Raw genomic sequence first — 21,280 nt, 5'->3', positions numbered from 1 at the left:
AGGCCCCTTTTAGGACGGAGCAGTAATATTTAATAACAAATTTAAAATGCATATGAAATTACATAAAATATCCCCCCCCACCCCCTAAAAAAAAAACAAATAACCGTTTTTAAAAAAAATTTGAAAGGGAAAAAGAAAAAAAGAAAAAAGTGTTATTAAAAAATATTCCCCCCATTGGAATAAAAAAATTTCAAAAAAAAAAATTTAAATTTTTTGGACAATAAAAAAAAGGAAAAATTTCAATTTTTTTGGGAACAGAGTTTAAAAAAATTTTTTTCTTTAAAAACCAAACCCGGGGCATTTTTAAAAACCCGTTTACAAAGTGGGTCAAAATTGGGCCCGTTTATAGAGAAGAAACTCAATCAATCCATCCGGTCCATTTACAGGGGGACCCACGGGGTTTTGACCCGGGGCCGGGGCCTGGTCATGTCGTCCCAGCCCACTCCATGAAAAAAGGCTCAATGCTCTACAAGGGGCCCGATTTTTGGGTTAGGGCCCAACATATATAGAGGGGTGGCGAAATTGTCCGCGGTACCTACCCGGACAAGGGGGGTCCCTGCCAATTTCACCAAATTTTTTGTCCCAATACCCCCGCAACTTTGGGGTTACCCGAACCCGAGGGGATACGTACCCGCAGGGGGGTCCCCCACCCGCAAATAAATGTAGGGAATAAAATTTTTTTACTACTAATTAACAAAAAAATAAAAATTTTTAAAAAACCCTTCCCGACAATGTTTACTAATTAATTTATTCATTAATTTTGATTGTAAGTTTAATAAAAAATAAAATGGGAAATTTAAAACATTCTAGTTTTTTTAAAAAATTCTTTAATATAAAAATGTTTAAAAGATCTCTTAAACCTTAGATTCCTATAGTATTAAATGATTGATATACTAACACTAATAAACATACTTTTTCCCCCCCAAAAAAATCTAAAAAATACTACCGATCCCCCTTTTTTCCCCCCCTTTTCCCGGGGTGCGGGGACCCAACACGGACGAAAATATTACGTGGCAATTAAATTAAAACATTATTATTCAGTCAAATAAATATATGTAGATGCCTATGTGGCTATGTTATAAACTTCTCGTTTTTATAGTCAAATTTATAAGTCATGACCAAAACGAAGAGCACCCAAACTTCAGTTATTAGGAGGATAAAAGTAGAAATCTTCGTAAAAATTAAATTCGGTTCAAAATTTTCGAATTTTCTAACTGGATTTCTTTATCTTTGAAAGTTGAAACTCAGATTTTTAATATATTTCGAAGTATTTCTAAAACAAATGATGTTTAATTTGAATTTTCAGTTCAATTTTAGTTATAAAAGTTCTGAATTTCTTCTTTTTTTAAATATTTTGGGTCGATTCAGATATATATCTAAAAATTTGAATTTTCAAGTCGATTCCATAAGCAAAGTCAGAATGGTTATATAGAAAAACATATAAAAGCAAGATTAGAAATGGGCCCAAATAATATCAATAAAAATGACTGAAAATATCTTTCAAAGCAGTTCAATAACATCCAAAATTCTGCATCACTGGCTAAAACTCTATATTCATGTTGTGGAGGAATATGATTTCATACAGTAAGAAAGCATATTACTACTGCAACCAAACATATCTCATCTTCAAAATTTACTCAGTCGTCGTCTTCGTCTTCCTCCTACACGATTGCAAAACAAAATCAGCTTCACGCTACAAAATTTTCCCGAATTTCTTCATAAATTATGAATGAGTCAAGCTTCACTTACGCTAACCTCCCCGCTCCCCTCCTCATCTTCCTCGTCATTCACCTCGGATTTGGACTTGTCCGACTCCTCATCTTCCTGGCCAGCCTATTACCATCAACAAAAGTCACTCAGCATTCAAAAATGGCCACTTATCTCACAGCAATGTGTGTAGCATTGTGAACCGATGATGGTATGATTTTTTTACCAGTTTCTTGTTGTATGCCTTCATTTTCCGTTCGTATTCCACTTTTCGCTCCTCTGCAACTGCAACAAAGGGGGCTTTGTCCTATTTTTCATTTTGCACCGGGAAACAGATTAGATTACATATACATTACAAAATAATCAAAAGCTTATTCATCAATCAAGAGTAAAAAGATATACTACCTCTTTGCTCATTGACTTCCACTCATCACCACCAGCTTTACCAACCTATTGAATCAGAATTCATTTCCATAAGAGTGTTACGGAAATCAATAAATACTAACAGCTTTACCAACCAATTTAATTGGAATTATCTACAAATACAAAAGGATAGGTAAAAGGAGACTTACAGCAGCAACAGATTTGTTGGTGGGGTGTTTTTCCTTGTACTGCTTCCTGAAGTCCTCCCTGCAATCACAAACACGGAATCATAAGGAATGCTGTTTGCCTGTTTCGACTCAACTACAAATAGCAGCACTTGAATAACTTGTGGAAAAACGAACAACATTTCAATACAAAATCAACATACATGAAGACAAAGAAGGCACTTGCAGCCCTCTTTGGCTTGTTCGGGTCCTTCGCAGCTTGCTTCTCCTTCTTTGTTTGCTTCTTGACAGTAAGCCTAACATCATCATCAAACAACTAGAATCATAAATCTCATACAATCTTCAATTAAAGTCCTTAAAAACCTTAGGATAACTAAAATCATTATCAAATAACTAGAATCATAAATCGCATACACATCTTCAATTAAAGTCCCTATAAACCTAGAATAACTAAAATCATCATCAAATAACTAGAATCATAAATCGCATACACATCTTAAATCAAGTCACTAGAAACCTACAACAACTAAAATCTTATTTTAAGTGAAGCATATTAATCGATGCAAACAAGACAATCACGCCTTCAATTAAACTCAATCACGTGAAATTCAAAACCTATAATCATATTTCTGAAGCAGATTAATGAAAGCAAACAAGACAATCAAACCTTCAGCACAAACTCAACACACATAAATTTTATTTTATTCATTTAAAATTCTGAAAATCACTTCTCCAAAAGTATGCACATTGGCGAAGGGGAATGAGATGCAGAAGGCGATGAGTGAGATATTTATTGTGTGATTTATTATTTAAGGTAAATTTGAATAATAAATTTGAAAATTAATCAAATACATTAAATATAATGCTTTACGCGGGATCTGAAATATTTCACTGCCACGTCAGCCCACTCGTGCGGATATTTGCACTTTTTCAAATTGTATTATTTTAAAAATATATTATTATCCAATTTGTGATTATTTTAGACAGCTTCAAACTAGTAATATTTACCCCGTTAATAAAAAAATAATCTCATTTTACAATTTTGGGTTTTCCAAAAAAAAAATTTCATTTCTATAAATAAAAACTATATGTCTCATATTTTATCTACTTTTTCTTTTTTCTCTTGTACTTAACCTATTTTTTCTCCATATCTCTCCTATTTTATCAAAATTCTCATCAAAATTCGTGTCATCCACGAATAAGATTATTTCTTATGAAGAGTGAGTACTGAATAGCACTACTACAAGATTTAAATTTGTATGTTATCAATTTTAATGTTTTTTGCCTACCTATTATAGAATTTAGCTCTATTTTCAAGTCGAGTTAATCAAATGATACGCTTAGCTTGTAGGCGTAGGTTGAGTTGGCCTAGTATGAAAGTTTAGGTGAGTCATTGATAAACTAACATCTCTATAATTAATTTTATTTTATACTACTATTAGTAATTTGTTTTTTTCACCTCATATATAGATGTGTTGTTTTGCATTTATATTTGTTAGATATAAAATTTAATTCAAGAAAAGCATCCATGCCCTTCCCAATTTCACATCTTCTTCTAACAACTATAAAATAAGTAATAATTTATAATAATATCTAGTACTTTATGAATCATTATATAAATAAAAACTAGACTTTGACTATGTTGTCTATACATTCAATGGAAGGTTGAAGTCTAAGGCTACCGGTCCTTAAAACATGACTAATGGGATGAAAAGGATTAACGGGCATTATCGAAAGACAAAGACAGTGTGACGACTAGATTAGCATTGAATGACATACGAATAACAAGTAGCATGAACTAAAAACTCAAATTTAGCGGAATTTGTTGGCTTTCAAGAATCGATCAACTCAGACCTTGGTTTCACGTAGATCTGTCATCGAATTAATTTGAGTCAAACTAATAGTTAAAATATTTGCGTCCATTATGTGGATTCTATTTGCTTGATTTTCCTTTTATTTACTATCGTTTCAATCACAAATATATTTTGGTGGTAAATAATAAATTATATTTGCTAGTTTATTAAAACTATATTAGTTTCATTATAACAATCAGTCAATCACATATTTTTAGGTAATAAATAGTAATAAATATAAATTCGCTAGTTTATTACAACTTTATTATCATTATGATAATAAGTCAATCACATATAAATTTTTGGCAATAAATAATAGATTATACCCCATTCGCTAATTCATTACAACTATATAGTCAAATAAAATCTACATAGTGAATGGCTCGCGCGCAATGCACTAATTTGTATATAGCCTTAAATAGCATTTTATGAAATCTCAAAAAAAAATTCAATTTTGATTCAGGGTGAAATGTTAATCATTCAATAGTTTTTTTGAATAATGTTCCAAACCATTCGATTTGTAATATATTTGTATGTCTTACTTTACCGTGCAATTTGGGAAATTTGGACTTTAGCTTAAAATCGAATAACAAAAAATAAATCACGAAAATAATCAAATTATATTTTCCCCTCTAGTCTACACTGCAATTTTAATCACGACCAATTTTGAACACGTGGATATAATATGATTACATTATGAATCTTAACTCCTTTCATTAGAATTGCATTGTAGTGGGTAGTAAGTTCAAATGTAATTGTCGGTAATGAAACTGGTTGAATAATTGCAAACATTCTAATCTTTGTAATTTATAATTCAGAAAATTAATTGAAGAATTTTGATACACATTTTTTATGTCTGTCATTTTATATTGTTAATATTGTGGTATGATTACACAATCCACACAAAATTGTTTAACTTTGTTTTAAATAGATTCAAAATAATTAAAATTGGGATAAATTATTAATTTTATGAGATATACACAATTCATACTTAATTAGAAAATTGTTTAGGGGAGTGTTATATTGCTAACTCAATACCTAATTGCTAACTACAACTAAATAATAGTCATTAGATATTTAAATTAAGAGCCTAGATCATCAACCAAGAAATATCAATACGTTCAACAAAAAACATCAATAAAGCCATAGGATTAATTCCATAAAATATCAATAGGGGTATTAATGTCAATTAACTACATGTTTAGTTATAACTAACTTTTAAAAGAAATTCCAAAACTTTAAATTCATATAAAATATATCAAATTAAAGATAATTTTATTAGGATTCCAACGATATCACATATGCATATGTTCCGACGTCAAAATTTGAAAAAAAATTCAAAATTTTTTCGATTTTTTCGTAAAGCAGAAATGTCAACATACTATATAAATTATGTCAATATAATACATGTAGAATGTCAATATAAGCAATGAGTTAACATTCTTAAAGCATCGTGTTGACATTCTCAAAGCATTGTGTTGATATTTCCGAAACACTATATTGACATTTACATCTAAAACCCTAATTTGGCGTTTTTTTTGTCTTTTTTTATTTTATTAATAAAAACGAAACTTACACGTGACAAATTATAGACCACACGTTTTCTAAAATCCTATGGCCTTAAATTAGTTGTAGTTAACAATTAAATGATGAGTTAGCAATTGATCACTCCCCTAATTGTTTAACTCTGTATCGTATTGACTCAAGATATTTAAAATTTGGATAAATTATAGTGCAAAATTTTTTATAGATTACTTCAATTTAATTTTATTTAACGACGTACGGGAAAGCAGCTTACCAAGGATCACACATCTTATCCCGCAGGGACTTAGCGCAGTTGGTTCCGGGGGAGCAGATATTGCTACAAGGAGCTGGGTTCGAATCCCACTACTGGCGTGTGGGAGCTTCCATCTCTCAGGCACAAGTGTGAGGCATTGGGAGATGGGCTCCTGTCAGGACAGTGGGTTGAAGGCCTCCTCTCTAACGGGCCGCTGTGTACCCTGATTGAACCCCCTCACAAACTGTCGGGCCGGGGTGTGGGGGCGGCCAGGGTGACCGCATCACCTTTTTGCTACAAGGATCACACATCTTACAACTGCTCCAACATGAGCAACTTAATTGTTGAGTATTTATGAGATCGATTTAAAAAAGAAGATGAATATGTTGCTAAGAGCAATACCTATTAAATTTGTTAAGCTTATCGTATATGGAGTATCGTACATGTATATACTTGGAATCTTTCTCATTTGGGCGTGTTTCGTTTCATTCATGTCTCCCTTCGTTTCAAATGTAGGAGTTGTTCCTTGTCCATGCTTCCGCACCGCCGTCGCTCCCTACTCATGCCTAGGGGGTTACACGTTTGGACGTCCTCTTTGTATGAAGATTTCAAACTTAGTTATATAAATTGTAATTATTGTAATTTTATTGTTTATATATTCGAAATTTACATGTGTCTCCAGGGATGTCAGCGCATCCTACAATCAGTGGTTGATTCAAATAGCCTGCTAAATTTACAGGGTTATGGTTGAAAATTTCTAGACCAATAAAAGCACAACCCGATCAGCTCAAACCCGACTAACCTGCAACCCGATGGACTGGCCCCAAAATCTGATAAAATTTCTATTGGCTATTTGTTTGACTTTTAATTCGACACTTCATTAATTATTTTTATAATAAAAAGATAACTAAAAAAATCACTTTTAATTTTTTTTTTAAATATACAAATTATATATTAAATTTAAATTAATATAATAATAAATGAATAAATTAAAAACTTCAAATTCACTATAAAAATATTTAAAATTTCTTATACATGCTTTAATATTTCTCTACATGTTTTTTTTTTTACAAATCTCAAATATTAATATTTGATCATGCTTATATTTGAGTTTAATCATATTTAAATGCTTTACGCTTTATAAATATAACACTGAAAAACACAATCCGATTGTCCCGCAGCCCGGGTATGGATTGACATCCATCTCAAGACTATAAAATGACTGCAAATCAAATTACTGAGACAATTAGTACTAATTATGAGAATTATCAAGGATTTAGAACTCCATTTTTCGTTTCCCGGTGACCAAAACTGGCGCGTTAATTGTTTAACGAAACACCTCTACGCGTAAACTGTTGTCAATTGTAAGTTTGAGGGAAAACAATTTCGTGCTTAGGGCTTAAGGTAATTGTAAGTTTCCCACAACCATGGAAATTCCAAGGGTTTTTCCGTTTCTGTTCTTCGATTTTAGGATGAAATTTACCGTGAATGCAGTTTCTGAATAGTTTCCTGGAAATGAGACCAAATCACCTCTATAAGATCATGATTATTGATTGGTAAAGCAAGTTATTTACTCGATTTTTGATTTGATTCTGCTCTTCATCAGGTACATCTCCATTGTTTTGTTCTTCAATTCTTTTGCCCAACTTTGTGTTTTTGCTTTAGAAACATGTGAATTGTTAGAAACTTGTTTGTGCTTTCTTTGTTGTTTTTCAATCTTTTTGGTGCTTTTTCATGTCATGTGAATTATTAGAAAAGTGTTTGTGGTTTATTTATTCTTCAATCTTTTTGGTGTCTATTCATGTCTTTGTTTTTATGTTGTTGGCAAGAAACAAGAGAAATAGTACTTATTTGAAAAGTGATAATATAAGTTGTTGAGAGTTGGCCCTAGGTGTGGAAGATAGGTAGCTTAGACAGATAAAAATAGTAACCCATTCGTTCCACGTTAATTGAATCATTTTTCTATTGTAAGAAGTTCTAAGATAATTGAATCATTTCTATTTTTGGCAAAAAATTAACTCTCTCTTTTACTTTATTTTCTCTTCATCTCTCATACTGTATTATCTCTTACTTTATTCCCTATCTACTTAACACACTATAAAAGAAGCGCCTCTATTAACAAGGAACGGAGAGAGTATAGGCTAATCCCCTTGTTTACTTAGATGTATTGAGGTTTGGAATGTCCTGATGCCCTTGATATAACTCCTAATCATTTAAGTATAATATAGATTGATTTATATCTCATTGAAATGGTGGGATTGGAGGAATCATAGTAATAAGGGCAAGGATTCTCAATCGCTTGTCTTATCGATTATGAAAAGTAAATGCTCCCTAAATCTAGTCTACTTTTATGGACGGCTCTTCACGAAACTGTTGCTAGTGTTAGATTTTGCAAAGTATTGCAGTTTGATGGAGTGATTCAGTTAGATTTTGCAAAGTATTGCAGTTTGATGGAGTGATTCAGTTAGATTTTGCAAAGTATTGCAGTTTGATGGATTGATTCTGTTAGATTATGCAAAGTATTGCAGTTTGATGGACTGATTCTCTGTTCCATTGCTTTTCCATTCATTTTCTATTTGGGTTGTGAAACTATGAGCTGAATTGGAATTGGACCTCTCATTGTTTATTTTATATTTGGCTAAAATGACTAGTTGTTGGTGCCTTGATTCTTGTGGAGAGGAGGAGGCTCATGGACTTAATTCCACTGTGTTTGATCACATTCTTGAATGAGTGGGAAATCAGGTCGTTCATTATTCTCAGCCTCGCGTTGCAGATTTTACTGACCATGTTGGGTAGTCGCAGGAAGTATGTATGCAAACTTTGGATGAGAATCATCCTTTGGTGTGCTTACGTATCAGCAGATTGGGTGGCATTCGTTGCACTTAGCATCATTGCAAAGAGCACAGTTGATGAGTACCAGAAAAAGACAATTCATGATGATCCCGGGATTGAACTGAGGTGGTTTTGGGCTCAGTTCTTTCTGCTGCATTTGGGCGGCCCCGACACCATCACAGCATATACTCTCGAAGATAATGAGCTGTGGCTGAGGCATGTGGTGGGGATGGTGATTCCAACTGGACTTGCCTTTTATGTACTACTCTTTGCTTTCCCAGGTTCTTATTGGCTTCCTTCTTTGAGCGTGCTCATCTTTGTAGCCGGTGTAATCAAGTGCGCAGAGCGCTTGTCCAGCCTCTATGCTGCCCATGGTGAGAACTTCCGCAACGCCATGCTTCCAGAGTCTGATCCGGGACCCAACTACCCGAAATTCATGGAAGAAGTTGTTATGAAGAAGGCTGAGGGATTCAATGTTAAGGTGGATCACCATGATATAGATATCCCTGTTCTTGCAAAGCATGAGTTCCCCGACGAACCCAGGTTACACGAAGTTTATGACCTTTACAAAATATTTAAGCCCCTCTCTGCAGACTCAATCTTGAGTTTTCAAGATCGAGACAGGAGTGAGTCCTACTTCCGGAGGTTCTCATGGGAGCAAGCTTTTCGTGTTGTTGAGATTGAGCTTGGCTTCTTGTATGATGAGCTGTACACAAAAGCGTCTGTTGTCTACAATCGACGAGGCTTTGTGTGTCGGGTTATCACTTTAACTCTTACTCTATTCCCCTCCCTAGCGTTTATTTTCATTAGCAAGAACAGGAAATACTCTACGCTCGACTTGACAATTACTCACTTGTTGCTTGTGGTGGCTGTGTTCTTAGAAGCATACGGCTTTTGGATTCTTATCGACTCAGATTGGACACGTCAGTGGCTGACCAGGCGCGACGAATTATCTCGTCTTGTTCGCGTGATTAAAAGGTTTCAGCAGCCAATCAAGAAGAGGTGGTCCAAGAAAATGGCTCAATACAATCTGCTTGATCTTTGTGTTAGGGACAAATCTGCGGTGTGCCCAAGAAGCTACAGGTTTCTTCCAAGCATCAGAAAGATTACTTTATTGGATCATTACGTCGAAAAGCACCAGCACAAGTATTTCGTAGACGTCTCCGATGACCTGATGGAGCTAATATTCACGGAGTTGAGGAGCTACACAGCTGTTTCTGATCCTGCAGCCATATGGAGCAGAAAGGGGAGTTTCACTCTTGAAAAGTACACCTCTCTCTCTCTTGACTGGATGCGAGAGAGAGAGTTTCATGAGAGAATCCTCCTGTGGCACATTGCTACAGACATTTGCTCCTCAAACGATTGGGGTGATGACAATCGAACCAACACAGACGAGAGGAAGCAAACCGCAGACCACAGCAAGCAAATATCCGAGTACATGATGTATCTCCTCGTCGTCTACCCTTTCATGCTGCCACAAGGGAACGGGATGAGAAGATTCCGTGACACTCGTGCTGAAGTCAGAGTTTTCCTAGAAGAGAGAGATGCTGCAATATCCAGCAAAGTCGAGGTTTGCAAGAAGCTGCTCGAGGTGAACACTGAAGTGCCACCGGCTAAAGTGAAGGGTGACCGGAGCAAAACCGTGCTGTTTGATGCTTGCATACTGGCTAAGGCCCTCTTAGCAGAGGGGAAGAGGTGGGAGATTATAAGCAAAGTGTGGATGGAGATGCTGGCTCACGCCGCCACAAATTGCAGCGGCGACCACCACGTCCGCCAGCTGCGGAAGGGGGGAGAGCTGCTCAGCCATGTTTGGCTTCTCATGGCACATTTAGGTATCACTGAGCAGTTCCAGATATCTCAAGGTCATGCTAGAGCTAAAATGCAAGCAAATTAGATTCTTTAATTCATTATTCTTTACAGGATTAAGTTGTACTTTAGTAGTTATATGCTCATTTGCCACTAATTCATGTGTACATTTGTTAAAAAAAATACATGTGTAAATACATCTTGGGTGCATCTTTTTACTTGCTTTTGAGTTTATGTTTATTTTTTCCACTAATTCGTCTGTACAACAGATGATGCCCAAGCTCTTTGTAAAAAAAACATGTACTACCATACTCTTTCTGATTGTTAAAGGTACAAACAATTAGTACAAAAAATAAAATAAAAATTAGTACAACTATGTCTATAACTACAAATGATTTTTCTAAAGGCATATTCGTAGATTACTAGCTACTACTATTATTTGAATTTGCAAAATAAAGTTATGAATAAAGTGGTTTCATGCGCAATTTATCCTCAAGAAAACCTTCCACAATATTCTTGCATCGGAGTTGTTCTTCAAACTCGTCTCGTTCGACCTTGATTATTTGGAAGTAAGTGTCTTGGCTTGGCGATAGACCCGCATCAAACCAACGAAAGAATATGCAATCATCTTCCTTCCATATTGGACAACGATAGTACCGTCGACCAGGATTAGCAGCCGTCCTAGATGTCACTAGCTCAGCCTCAAGATCATGATCACAGTTCACAATCTCTGGACGAGGCCAATTATAATTGAAACTTGACCCATAAGATTGAGAACTAGAAGAAGACATTGTAACAATGATCTGAATTGAAAATTAAAACTAAAGAAATCAGCAAAATGCCTAAAATTAGAACGACACAGACTAACACACATAAACCCTAAATTGAAATGAACACAACCAAAATCAGCTGCAGGAACACACAAAAAACATCCTACATTTTACCGGTACACATAAACCCTAAATTGAAATGAATACAACCAAATCAGCTGCGGGAACACACAAAAACCATCCTAAATTTTACCGGTCACAGTGGAACTTACCTAATTTGCGATGTACGCTTACCGTGCTATGGATAAATAAGTGAGTAATCGATGGTAGGTTTACAACAATTTCAAAAATCTTCGAGAGAGGGAGTAAACGACGGTAGGGCTGGTCAGAGGGAAATAATTTTCTAGTGTGAGAAATGAAAATGATAAATAAGTGTGAAAAATTATGAAGCATACCCAGTTGTATATCGTCGAAAATTTGGAAAATTTCAAATATGATGACATCGCAGAGTTTAGGTCTGCTGCAAGGCAGTGGAGTAGGTGTACAGCTTTTTCTTATTTGACTAAAATGGCCCTGAAGGCATTTGGGCATTTTCGACCGAAAAATGGCTACAAATATCCGATTTGTGATTATGTAAAAGAATAGGGTTATGTGGAGGTATTTTTTTTCCCTAGGGACCTGCAATGTAACTTTTGAAAACGTTAGGGACTTTTTATGTAGTTCACTCATTTTCTATAATTTTAAATACGTCTTGCTACGCCGTTCACCAACCAACGATAAAGAAACTATGAGGGAACTCACATGATATTTGCTGGAAATTCATGAATTACATAGTAACGACAAATCGACAATACACTTTCATCAAGATGTAATTTCAAAAATCACAGAAGTCTTGGTCGTTGAAGTAGACAAATACAAATGGATATAATGTCTACTGAAATATTAATGTCCTAATTGTAGCATTCTATAACATAACTAAAATTTACAAATTACAATGATAATATACTTGAATCCTACCAACATGTCACCTTAAAAATGTCATATGATTTGCCTTCTATTGCACAAGAGCGTTAATTATCCAATATTAACCTCGAACAGCAACCATGAGTCACCCTCTCACGTATGAATAAGCAAGTGCGGGTCACCTCGCCCTCGGCCCTCATGAGCATGGGCGAATATACATGGAGAAGTAGCGGGGCATTTGCCCCTCCTCAAAAGGTTACATCAATAGAATTTTTAATTTTTTTTAAAATTTTTTATATAAATTCTCCTTTAAATGCCCCTTCTCTCTATTACAAAATTTGTTTATAAATATATTTTTGCCCTTCCTCACGTCAAATTCTAGCTACGCCCCTGCTCATATGGGAAGAGTATAAAGTACTGCTACTAGCTAAACTATCATAAATTCAAGAGAAGAACAAGTCCAATTCAACGATTACGATTTGGGAAGAAACTAATGAAGCCGATTAATTTTCACCAACTTATTCAAGACCAAGTATAATGCTATTTTTTCTAGGACATTGCACAATAATTCCCCTATCAAAGAATTAAATAAATAAATACAAAAACTGGGCCATGAAATGACCTACCTTGACACGGATTTTACACTATCTTTTCCAGTTTTTCTTCCTCTTTGGTTCAACGAAAATGCATATCAAATCTCTCTCCCTCTCTCTGTGTATGTGCGTTGTGTGAGTTTCTCTCTCTTCCCTCTACATGTATATAACTACATTCACCATTCAGCCAAACAAACTCAGATTTCTCTTCACCATCTGTGATACATCTCTCCCCAACACACACATATTATATACATATATGCACCTGAACTCCCTATATATGTACATAAACCACATCATTTACTGCATTCACCATTAAACCAACCAAACTCAGATTCTCTCTCTCTCTTTCATATAAACTCTCATTTTCCTCACAACAAATATTGGGTCATCGAAACTCACCATGGGAGAGGAGATGGCCGTTGATGCAGTTGCATCTGTGGTGCTCCAGAAACTAACTGACTTGCTGACGGATAAGTCCTTCTCCACCAACAAGAACATAAGCCGTCGCCTCGAGGGAATGAAGGAAACCCTCGAGAAGACCCCCTCAGCCAGACCTGCAGACGAGGGAACACACGAAAACGATGAAGAAATCAAGAAACTGAGGCAAGAGTACCTCGGCCACATCTACTCTATAGAGGACTCAATCGAGTCGTTCGCCCTCCGCTTCACCCGCCAGAGGAAGAAGCTCGGATGCCTCATGAATCACGCTCTCTTCCCCAAGAAATTCACAGCTCTCAAGATGCTCGACTACAAGCTCTGTGGCATTCAAACGGAGGTCAAGAAGATCAGTAGTCGAACAAACACCCTCGAAGGCAGCAGCAGAGCGGGGAGCCTGTCGCAGCAGCCGGAGTGTGATGACAATGATGAACAAGATGGTGAAGAGATCCAAGAGGTTCCATTTTCTTCCATTGGTGAAGAAACTGAGAGCCCCAGCTCAAGTATACAGAGTCCGCGTAGTACTTCGATAATTCGAGAGCGGATAGAGCACTCCAAACTCATGTATAGCTACTCATACAATGAGGAAGAGCTACCAATTGTTGGATACCAATGCAAGGTGGATGATCTGCGGCGTAGGCTGTTGAGTCCGGATGACGGCCGGGTAATCCCCATAGTAGGCGAACTGGGCTCAGGCAAGACCATGCTGGCTCGTGCTGTTTATGGTAAGAGAGCCATCACAAAGGCATTCAACACTGCTGCTTGGGTGACCATTTTTGAGAAATCTACAACCACAGGTATCTTGCTCGCCTTGCTGAATCAGGTGACAAAAACTGAAGTCCAAGATGGGACAAGAGAGGAGTCACTCAAACACAGGCTCGCGCAGGAACTGAGTGGCCGGAGATACTTCGTCGTGTTGGACGGAGTTCAGACTTTGGAGCAATGGGAAAGGATAAGACATGCTTTCCCAGATCAAGAAAATGGGAGCAAGATCATCCTCGCCACTTGTGACGAGGGCGTAGCTGATCCAAAGGGGCGGAGGTATAACATGGAGAAGCTGAATCATGAAGAGAGTTGGACTCTGTTCATGACAAAGGTGGGATCACATCAAGATCAAAAATGCCCAGTGAAGAAGAGGATCATCAAGGTTTGCCAGGGGCTGCCGCTGAGCATTGTCCTGCTCGGCAGCCTGTTCTCGATGAAGGAAAGAAGTGAGTGGCCCAAAGCACTCGACCGCCTCAGAAGTTGGCAGGCCACCGACATAATGAAGCTGAGCTACAATGACCTTGACAACCACTTGAAACTGTGTCTCATCTACATGACACTATTTCCTAGAGAGATGGACATTCCAGTGAGGAGGCTGCAGCGGTTGTGGCTAGCCGAGGGGTTTGTGGAGCAGCCACGCGAGTTCCAAGAAGATGTGGAGCAGCCACGCAAGTTCCAAGAAGACGTGGCGCATGAGTATTTCGAGGGCCTGGTGAAACGCAGCTTGATAATGGTGTCGAAGCAGCGCTCGGATGGGAGCGCTAGGAAATGCCGGCTACAAGGCGCCATCCACGACCTCTTGCTGGAGCAGGCTCAAGATATCCGCCTTTTCCACGTTCATCCCGGATCAGACGATGGCTTGGCTGGGATGCGGAGGCTCATTGAATTAGCTGATGCCGGGATTGTCCCACCCAATACTGCTCCAATTCGACATACGAGGTCTTACATATCATTCAAGCTACAGAAAAAGGATATTCCAGCAAAGCATGTGTGCTCACTTGTTAGCAAAATGGCAAAAGGGTTAGGCTTGTTGAGGGTTCTTGATCTTGAGGGAGTGTATCAACCTTGTTTGCCGGACAATCTAGGGGACTTGTACCATTTGAGGTATCTCGGATTGAGGTGGACATTCATCGACAAGCTTCCAAAATCTGTTGGCGAACTCCCTCATCTCCAGACATTAGACCTTAAGCATACACGGATAGACAAGATCCCGAAAACTGTTTGGAAACTGAAGAGTCTCCAGCATCTCAATCTCAACGAAGTTCATCTAGACAAGGACACACCTCTGCACTTCCGCGAGTCCTTGCCCGATCTCCTAACTCTCTGGGGGTTATCAGTCAGCCACGAGACCCCAATAAAGAATGGCCTGAGCAAGCTGAAACACCTAAGAGAGCTAGGCATTTCTTTCCGATGCATCAAGCTCAGTGATGATCATGAGAGATGTCAAGATCCTTTGGTGGACTGGATTTCCGAGCTAACTGATCTCCAATCATTGAGGTTGCGATCCAAAGATGATGCTGGGAACCCTTTACACCTTAGTTTAAAGCCGTTTTCACGCTTGGAGAAACTCTCCCACATGAAGTTACTTGGGAAGCTGCAGCAACTCCCTCCATTGGATCACTTCCCACCTCATATTAAGGTTCTCACATTGTCATTGACGTTTCTGTATGAAGACCCCATGCCAATTCTTGGACAGCTCCCGGATTTAACGGTTTTGAGGCTGCTCGGTAGCTCATACCTCGGAGAGACAATGGTGTGCCCGAGTGGTGGGTTTAAGAGCCTTGAGGTGCTGAAACTATGGGTGCTCAAAGGTCTCAAGAAATGGGAAGTGGGAGACGGAGCGATGAAGAAACTCAAAGAGGTCAACATCCGAATGTGTCCCAACCTGGAAAACTTCCCAACACTCTTGCTGCAGCAGAAACCCTTCCAAGATTTGATCTTGAACAACATGCCCCCTACATTCAAGGATAAAATTGATGACATTTATCAGTGCAAAGTCTCCACCAAAGATTTCAAAGAACAACTATGAGCTCGAGATTAGGACGATTCTTTGATGATGTAGTTTATTACAGTATACATTTCATGAGTGTTTCAAAATCATATTGTTTGAAATGAAATGAAATGAACTCTAAAACACATTCATGAATGTCAAAATTAGAGAAACAGTGTCTTCATGCAAACTAATATCATCAACAATTTCTGTATTTGAATAGAAAAACACTGTAAAGAGAAAACCCCAAACAAAAATCTAAGAAATAATCGCTATTTAGAGCTGATTTCATCAATATTTCTGCATACAAATGGATAGACACTCAGAAGAGCAAAATCCCCCAAAATAAATCTAAAAATTTTCGCAAAATAGATGCAAATCAAATAGAGATTAACAATCATCAATGGATTAATTTGAGCTAATGAGAAGCAGAAAATCTCAATTACCAAACCGTCCATGTAAATACGACGAACAAGATAAAAAAATATCAGCTCACTTACTTTTCCGCCACCGTAGATTCACCCTTTTACTCCAAATTTCGAATTTCCTTACCAAAAAAATTAATGACTCACAATAGTTTATTCTGTGACTGTAAGCATCTTTTAAAATAGCGTAGAAAGATGGATAAGGACAATATAAGCGGTAAGAATCTCCTCATCCACTTTTCTTCATCCACTCCTGCTCCACTCTCACAAGAGAATAAAATAATATTACAATCATGATCAATTTTAATAAGTGATGGTAGATTATTTTTTCCCATTGAGAGAGGTGGAGTAGGAGTGGAGGAGAAAAAGTGGATGAGGAGATCCTTACCGCAATATAAGAGAGAATTCGGAATAAGAGATTAATCTCGGTGACCTCATGCATATTTTTCAGAATAAGGGATTTCTAATTTTTTCTCTTTTTTCTACTTTTTTAATATTATTTCCCTTCAACCATTTATCAATTGCCTAAATCACCCCCTCAGATATTTTACCTAATTTCTACAAAATTAGTGCCTTCTCTGCAAAGATCTGTCCAACCGTTTTTTTTTTACCACTTCTGATAACATAATTTCTCCACTTTTTTAGACGTATATACACATCAGACAAACAAAAAAAAATATGTATGCATGTACAATGAATATGCAACAAAACAAAAAAATTGTATATATGTATATATGCTACTCTCTACAGAAACATATGTATATGTATTTTGGAATCCTTACAAAATCACTGACTGTTTTGAGTTGGAGAGGGGAGGTGGAGGTGGAGGCGGAGGCGGAGGCGGAGAACAGTGGAGGTGCCGTGAAGGAGGGTGGAGACAAGTCTGGAGTAAGGAAAAGAGGCGACGAAAGCGGTGAAGAGCGGAGGCACCGTGGAGGGGAGAGGAGAAGCATGCTTGGAACAAAAAAAAGCCGGGTGTTAGGGAGTGATCACAGAAACGGCGCTGATTTTGTAGAAATTAGGTAAAATATTTGAGGGGGATGATTTAGGCAATTGATAAATGATTGAAGGGAAATAATATTAAAAAAGAATAGAAAAAAGAGAAAAAAATTAGAAATCCCTTCTAAAAACATTTCTACATTATAAAAATTACATAATTAAATCCTAAAAATTAAAAATTACATAATTAAAATCCTAGTACAAATTAAGAATTGATGAGAGAATAGATGAGAATTGTGTAGTGCGAATTGCGATGGGAATTTTTTTTGTGTTAAAGTAGGGATATTTATAAATGAAAATGTGAATATTGGGAAAAAAAATTGAAAAATAAACTAAAAGTTTGTAGAAAACGGATATAATTTATTAGGAAATGAGAAAATATTTTTTTAATTTAAAAACGATTTTTTTAATTAATTTTGATTTTTTTTTTAAAAAAGAAAAAAACAAATTGTCGACGGCTATGCCGTTGGCCAATCGCAGCCCACCACGTAAGCCTGCTCAGCGGCACGGACGTGCTCTTATTCAGGAGCACCGCCCTGCTGCTGGCACGAACGGACAATGTGCAGCAGCGAGCAGCGGTCGCCTTGCCAGCGGCACGGACGACCGCTGCGGATGCTCTAACAACTCCAGACCAGTTAAACTTAAACATCTTCATTCTTCTTCAACTCTCTTCTCTCTCTCACAGACACTTATATACAAATACTGCATCCATCATAAAAGCAAGAAGGCACAGGTTGTGATCACCACTAACCTTCACTTTTGTGATCATCAATGGGTGAGAACATGGCTATAGATGCAGTTGCATCTGTGGTGCTCCAGAAGCTAAGGGAGTTGATCAAGGACAAGTCCTTCGCGAGCAACAAGATCATTGGCCGTCGCCTCAAGCAGATGAAGCGGATCCTCAAGGATACGAGCTGGCTCTCCTTGGTTGGTGCTGCAGATAAGAAACCAAATGCTGAAGAAATCAAGAAACTGAGGAAGGAGTACCTCAGCCAAATCTACTCCATCGAGGACCCCATTGAGTCCTTCGCCCTTCGCTTCACCCGCCAGAGAAAGAAGCTCGGATTCCTCATGAATCATGCTCTCTTTCTCAAAAACTTCACAGCTCTTGAAATGCTCGACTCCAAACTCCGCAAATATTCAGACGAAGGTTAAGAAGCTTAACAAGCGAACAAACAGCCTAAGCAGCAACACCGTGGGAAGACTGGAGGTCAAACAAACTCCTACACTTTATTCCATTCATGAAGAAACTCAAGGCCTGAGCTCAAGCATGAAGCGCGTCAAGAGCAGTCCCGCTTTAGGAAACATAAAAGAAACACAAGTAAATCTACGCAGGAACCAGTCCTTCAAAGTGCTCTCACGCAGTGATGCCTCAATGATCCGAGAGAGGTATGGGCATTCGAAGCTCATGTATAGTCACTCCTTTAATGGGAAAGGACTATCCATGGTCGGATACCAAGGAAAGGTGGGAGATCTCCTGCATAGGCTTGAGTATTCGGATGACCTGATAATCCCAATTGTAGGGGAACTGGGCTCAGGCAAGACGATGCTGGCTCGTGCTGTCTATGGAAGCAGAAGCATCAAGAACAAGTTCAAGTCTGCTGCTTTGGTGAACATTTTCAAGGAATCTACGGTGAAGAACATCCTGCTCGCCTTGCTGAACCAGGTGAAGAAAAAATCGGAAGTGCAAGATGCGAGCGATGAGAAGTCCCTCAAAGACAGTCTCAAGGAGGAACTAAATGGTCGGATATACTTGGTCGTGCTGGATGGAGTTCAGTCATTGAATCAATGGAAAGACTTGAAGACGCCTTCCCTGATCAACAAAATGGGAGCAAGATCATCCTTACCACCCACGATAAGCAAGTAGCGATGCATGCTGATCCAATGGAGAGGCAGATGTATAATTTGAAGAAGCTCGGCCCTAAAGAGAGCTGGAAGTTGTTCATGACAAAGGTGGGCTCACTGACAGATCCAGAAAACTCTCTGAAAGAGAAGATTAATGATGTTTGCAAGGGGCTGCCTCTGAACATTGTTCTGCTCGGCAGTCTGTTGTCAATGAAGGAGAGAGGGAAGTGGTCTGAAATAGTCAAGAAGATCGACAGAAATTGGCAAGCCTCAGACATTATGAACTTGAGCTACAATGATCTGGATCACCATTTGAAACTGTGTCTCATCTACATGACACTGTTTCCCAGAGAACTCGACATTCCAGTGAGGAGGCTGAAACGGTTGTGGCTTGCTGAGGGATTCATAGAACAACGACAGAATGGAGAGTTCCAAGAAGATGGAGCGCAGGAGTATTTCAAAAATCTGGTGAAACGAAGCTTGATAATGGTGTCGAAACAAGGTCAGATGGAAGTGCTAGAAGGTGTCGAGAGCCCTCCACGACCTCTTGTTGGAACAGGCGCGGGATATCCGCCTTTTTCATGTTCATCCTGGATCAGATGGTTCTTTCGAAATGAGGAGACTTGTTGAATATGCTGATACCAGGAATGATCCACTTGAGCCTTGTCACACTAGACATGTCAGGTCTTACATATCTTTCAACCCGCAGAAAAAGGATACTCCAGCAAAGCATTTAAATTCTCTTGTTAGTAACATGGGCAAAGGGCTTGGCTTACTGAGGGTACTTGATCTGGAGGGAGTCTACAATCCTAATTTTCCCGACAACCTAGGCGACTTGTTCCATTTGAGGTATTTGGGATTGAGATGGACTTTCTTGGATAAGCTTCCTAAATCAGTTGGTGAGCTCCCTTATCTCCAAACGTTAGACTTGAAGCATACACGCATAGACAAGATCCCGACCACCATTTGGAAACTGAAGAATCTCCAGCATCTCAATCTTGATGAAGTCCATCTAGACAAGGATGCGCCTCTGCATTACCGAGAATCCTTGCCTGATCTCCTGACACTTTGGGGATTATCAGTCAGCCACGAGAGCCCGATCAAAAATGGTTTGAGCAAGATGAAACACCTGAGAGAATTAGGCATTACTTTCCAAGACAGAGGTCAAGGCCAATCTACAGAAGCTTTGGTGAAGTGGATTTCTGATCTGAAGGATCTTCAATCATTGAGGTTGCGATCCAAAGATGATTGTGGGAAACCTTCGAATCTTAGTTTATTGCAGTTTTCAGGCTTGACAAAACTATCTCACATGAAGTTACTTGGGAAGCTGCAACAACTTCCAACCTTTGATCAGTTCCCACCTCGTGTTAAGGTTCTCACATTATCATTGACCTTTCTATCCAAAGATCCCATGCCAACTCTTGGACAGCTACCGGAATTAACAGTTTTGAGGCTGCTCGGTGACTCATTCATCGAGGATGAAATGGTCTGCCCAAGGGAAAGCTTTAAGAATCTTGAGGTTCTAAAACTCTGGGTGCTCAAAGATCTCAAGGAATGGAAAGTCGAAGACGGAGCAATGAAGAAACTCAAAGAGGTCTACATTAGAAGGTGTTCCAAACTTCAAAACTTCCCAGCCAGCTTGCTGGAGCAGGAAACTTTCCAAGATTTGATCTTGAACAACATGCCCTCTGAGTTCAAGAATAATATTTCCAACGAGTATCAGTGGAAGGTCTCCATCAAAGATTTCTAAGGACACCTTGGTGCTCAACATTATGGTGATTCTTTGAAGAATGTGCTGATTATTACTCCACTTATTATTATTATTACTACTAGTATTATGCAATGACTAATGAGGATTGTTTAAATTCACATTCTGTTGAATGTATCTTTTTCTCCAAAAGAATTAAATGGATTCTACAGCTTGTATAAACCGAACTCAGAAACACATTTCTGCATCTTTTATAGTAAT

General features: G+C 38.1%; 5 protein-coding genes across 7 annotated transcripts; 4 read left to right on the top strand and 1 right to left on the bottom strand.

Moving 5' to 3' along the window:
* Nucleotides 1-1,452: 1,452 nt before the first annotated feature.
* Nucleotides 1,453-2,590, bottom strand: LOC125223572 (high mobility group B protein 3-like). Its single transcript, XM_048126776.1, has 6 exons — nucleotides 2,459-2,590; nucleotides 2,280-2,337; nucleotides 2,113-2,157; nucleotides 1,934-2,014; nucleotides 1,750-1,833; nucleotides 1,453-1,661 (listed from the first exon to the last, which is right to left on the bottom strand). Coding segments are annotated over exons 1-6 (294 nt in total). The 5' UTR covers nucleotides 2,461-2,590; the 3' UTR covers nucleotides 1,453-1,637.
* Nucleotides 2,591-7,203: 4,613 nt separating this feature from the next.
* LOC125222086 lies at nucleotides 7,204-10,722 on the top strand. 3 transcript variants are annotated; one of them, XM_048124516.1, is made up of 2 exons: nucleotides 7,204-7,491; nucleotides 8,537-10,722. In XM_048124516.1, exon 2 carries the CDS (start codon nucleotides 8,575-8,577, stop codon nucleotides 10,609-10,611), a length of 2,037 nt encoding a protein of 678 aa, XP_047980473.1. In that variant the 5' UTR covers nucleotides 7,204-7,491; nucleotides 8,537-8,574; the 3' UTR covers nucleotides 10,612-10,722. The 3 variants fall into 3 exon arrangements, with proteins under 3 accessions (XP_047980473.1, XP_047980474.1, XP_047980475.1); XM_048124517.1 differs by having other exon boundaries at nucleotides 7,218-7,289; XM_048124518.1 differs by lacking the exon at nucleotides 7,204-7,491 and having other exon boundaries at nucleotides 8,003-8,976; nucleotides 9,055-10,722.
* Nucleotides 10,723-13,252: 2,530 nt separating this feature from the next.
* Nucleotides 13,253-16,081, top strand: LOC125220814 (putative disease resistance RPP13-like protein 2). Its single transcript, XM_048122949.1, has one exon. It carries the CDS (start codon nucleotides 13,253-13,255, stop codon nucleotides 16,079-16,081), a length of 2,829 nt encoding a protein of 942 aa, XP_047978906.1.
* A 2,156-nt stretch (nucleotides 16,082-18,237) lies between these two features.
* Nucleotides 18,238-19,333, top strand: LOC125220813 (disease resistance protein RGA4-like). Its single transcript, XM_048122948.1, has 2 exons — nucleotides 18,238-18,616; nucleotides 18,714-19,333. Exons 1-2 carry the CDS (start codon nucleotides 18,238-18,240, stop codon nucleotides 19,331-19,333), a joined length of 999 nt encoding a protein of 332 aa, XP_047978905.1.
* A 732-nt stretch (nucleotides 19,334-20,065) lies between these two features.
* On the top strand, nucleotides 20,066-21,061 carry LOC125220812 (disease resistance RPP8-like protein 3). Its single transcript, XM_048122947.1, has one exon. It carries the CDS (start codon nucleotides 20,066-20,068, stop codon nucleotides 21,059-21,061), a length of 996 nt encoding a protein of 331 aa, XP_047978904.1.
* Nucleotides 21,062-21,280: the final 219 nt, after the last annotated feature.

This window comes from Salvia hispanica, chromosome 4, assembly GCF_023119035.1.
Source record: "Salvia hispanica cultivar TCC Black 2014 chromosome 4, UniMelb_Shisp_WGS_1.0, whole genome shotgun sequence".
NCBI lineage: Eukaryota > Viridiplantae > Streptophyta > Magnoliopsida > Lamiales > Lamiaceae > Salvia > Salvia hispanica.
Note: the sequence above shows the minus strand (reverse complement) of the source record. Positions and strands in the feature narration are given on the sequence as shown.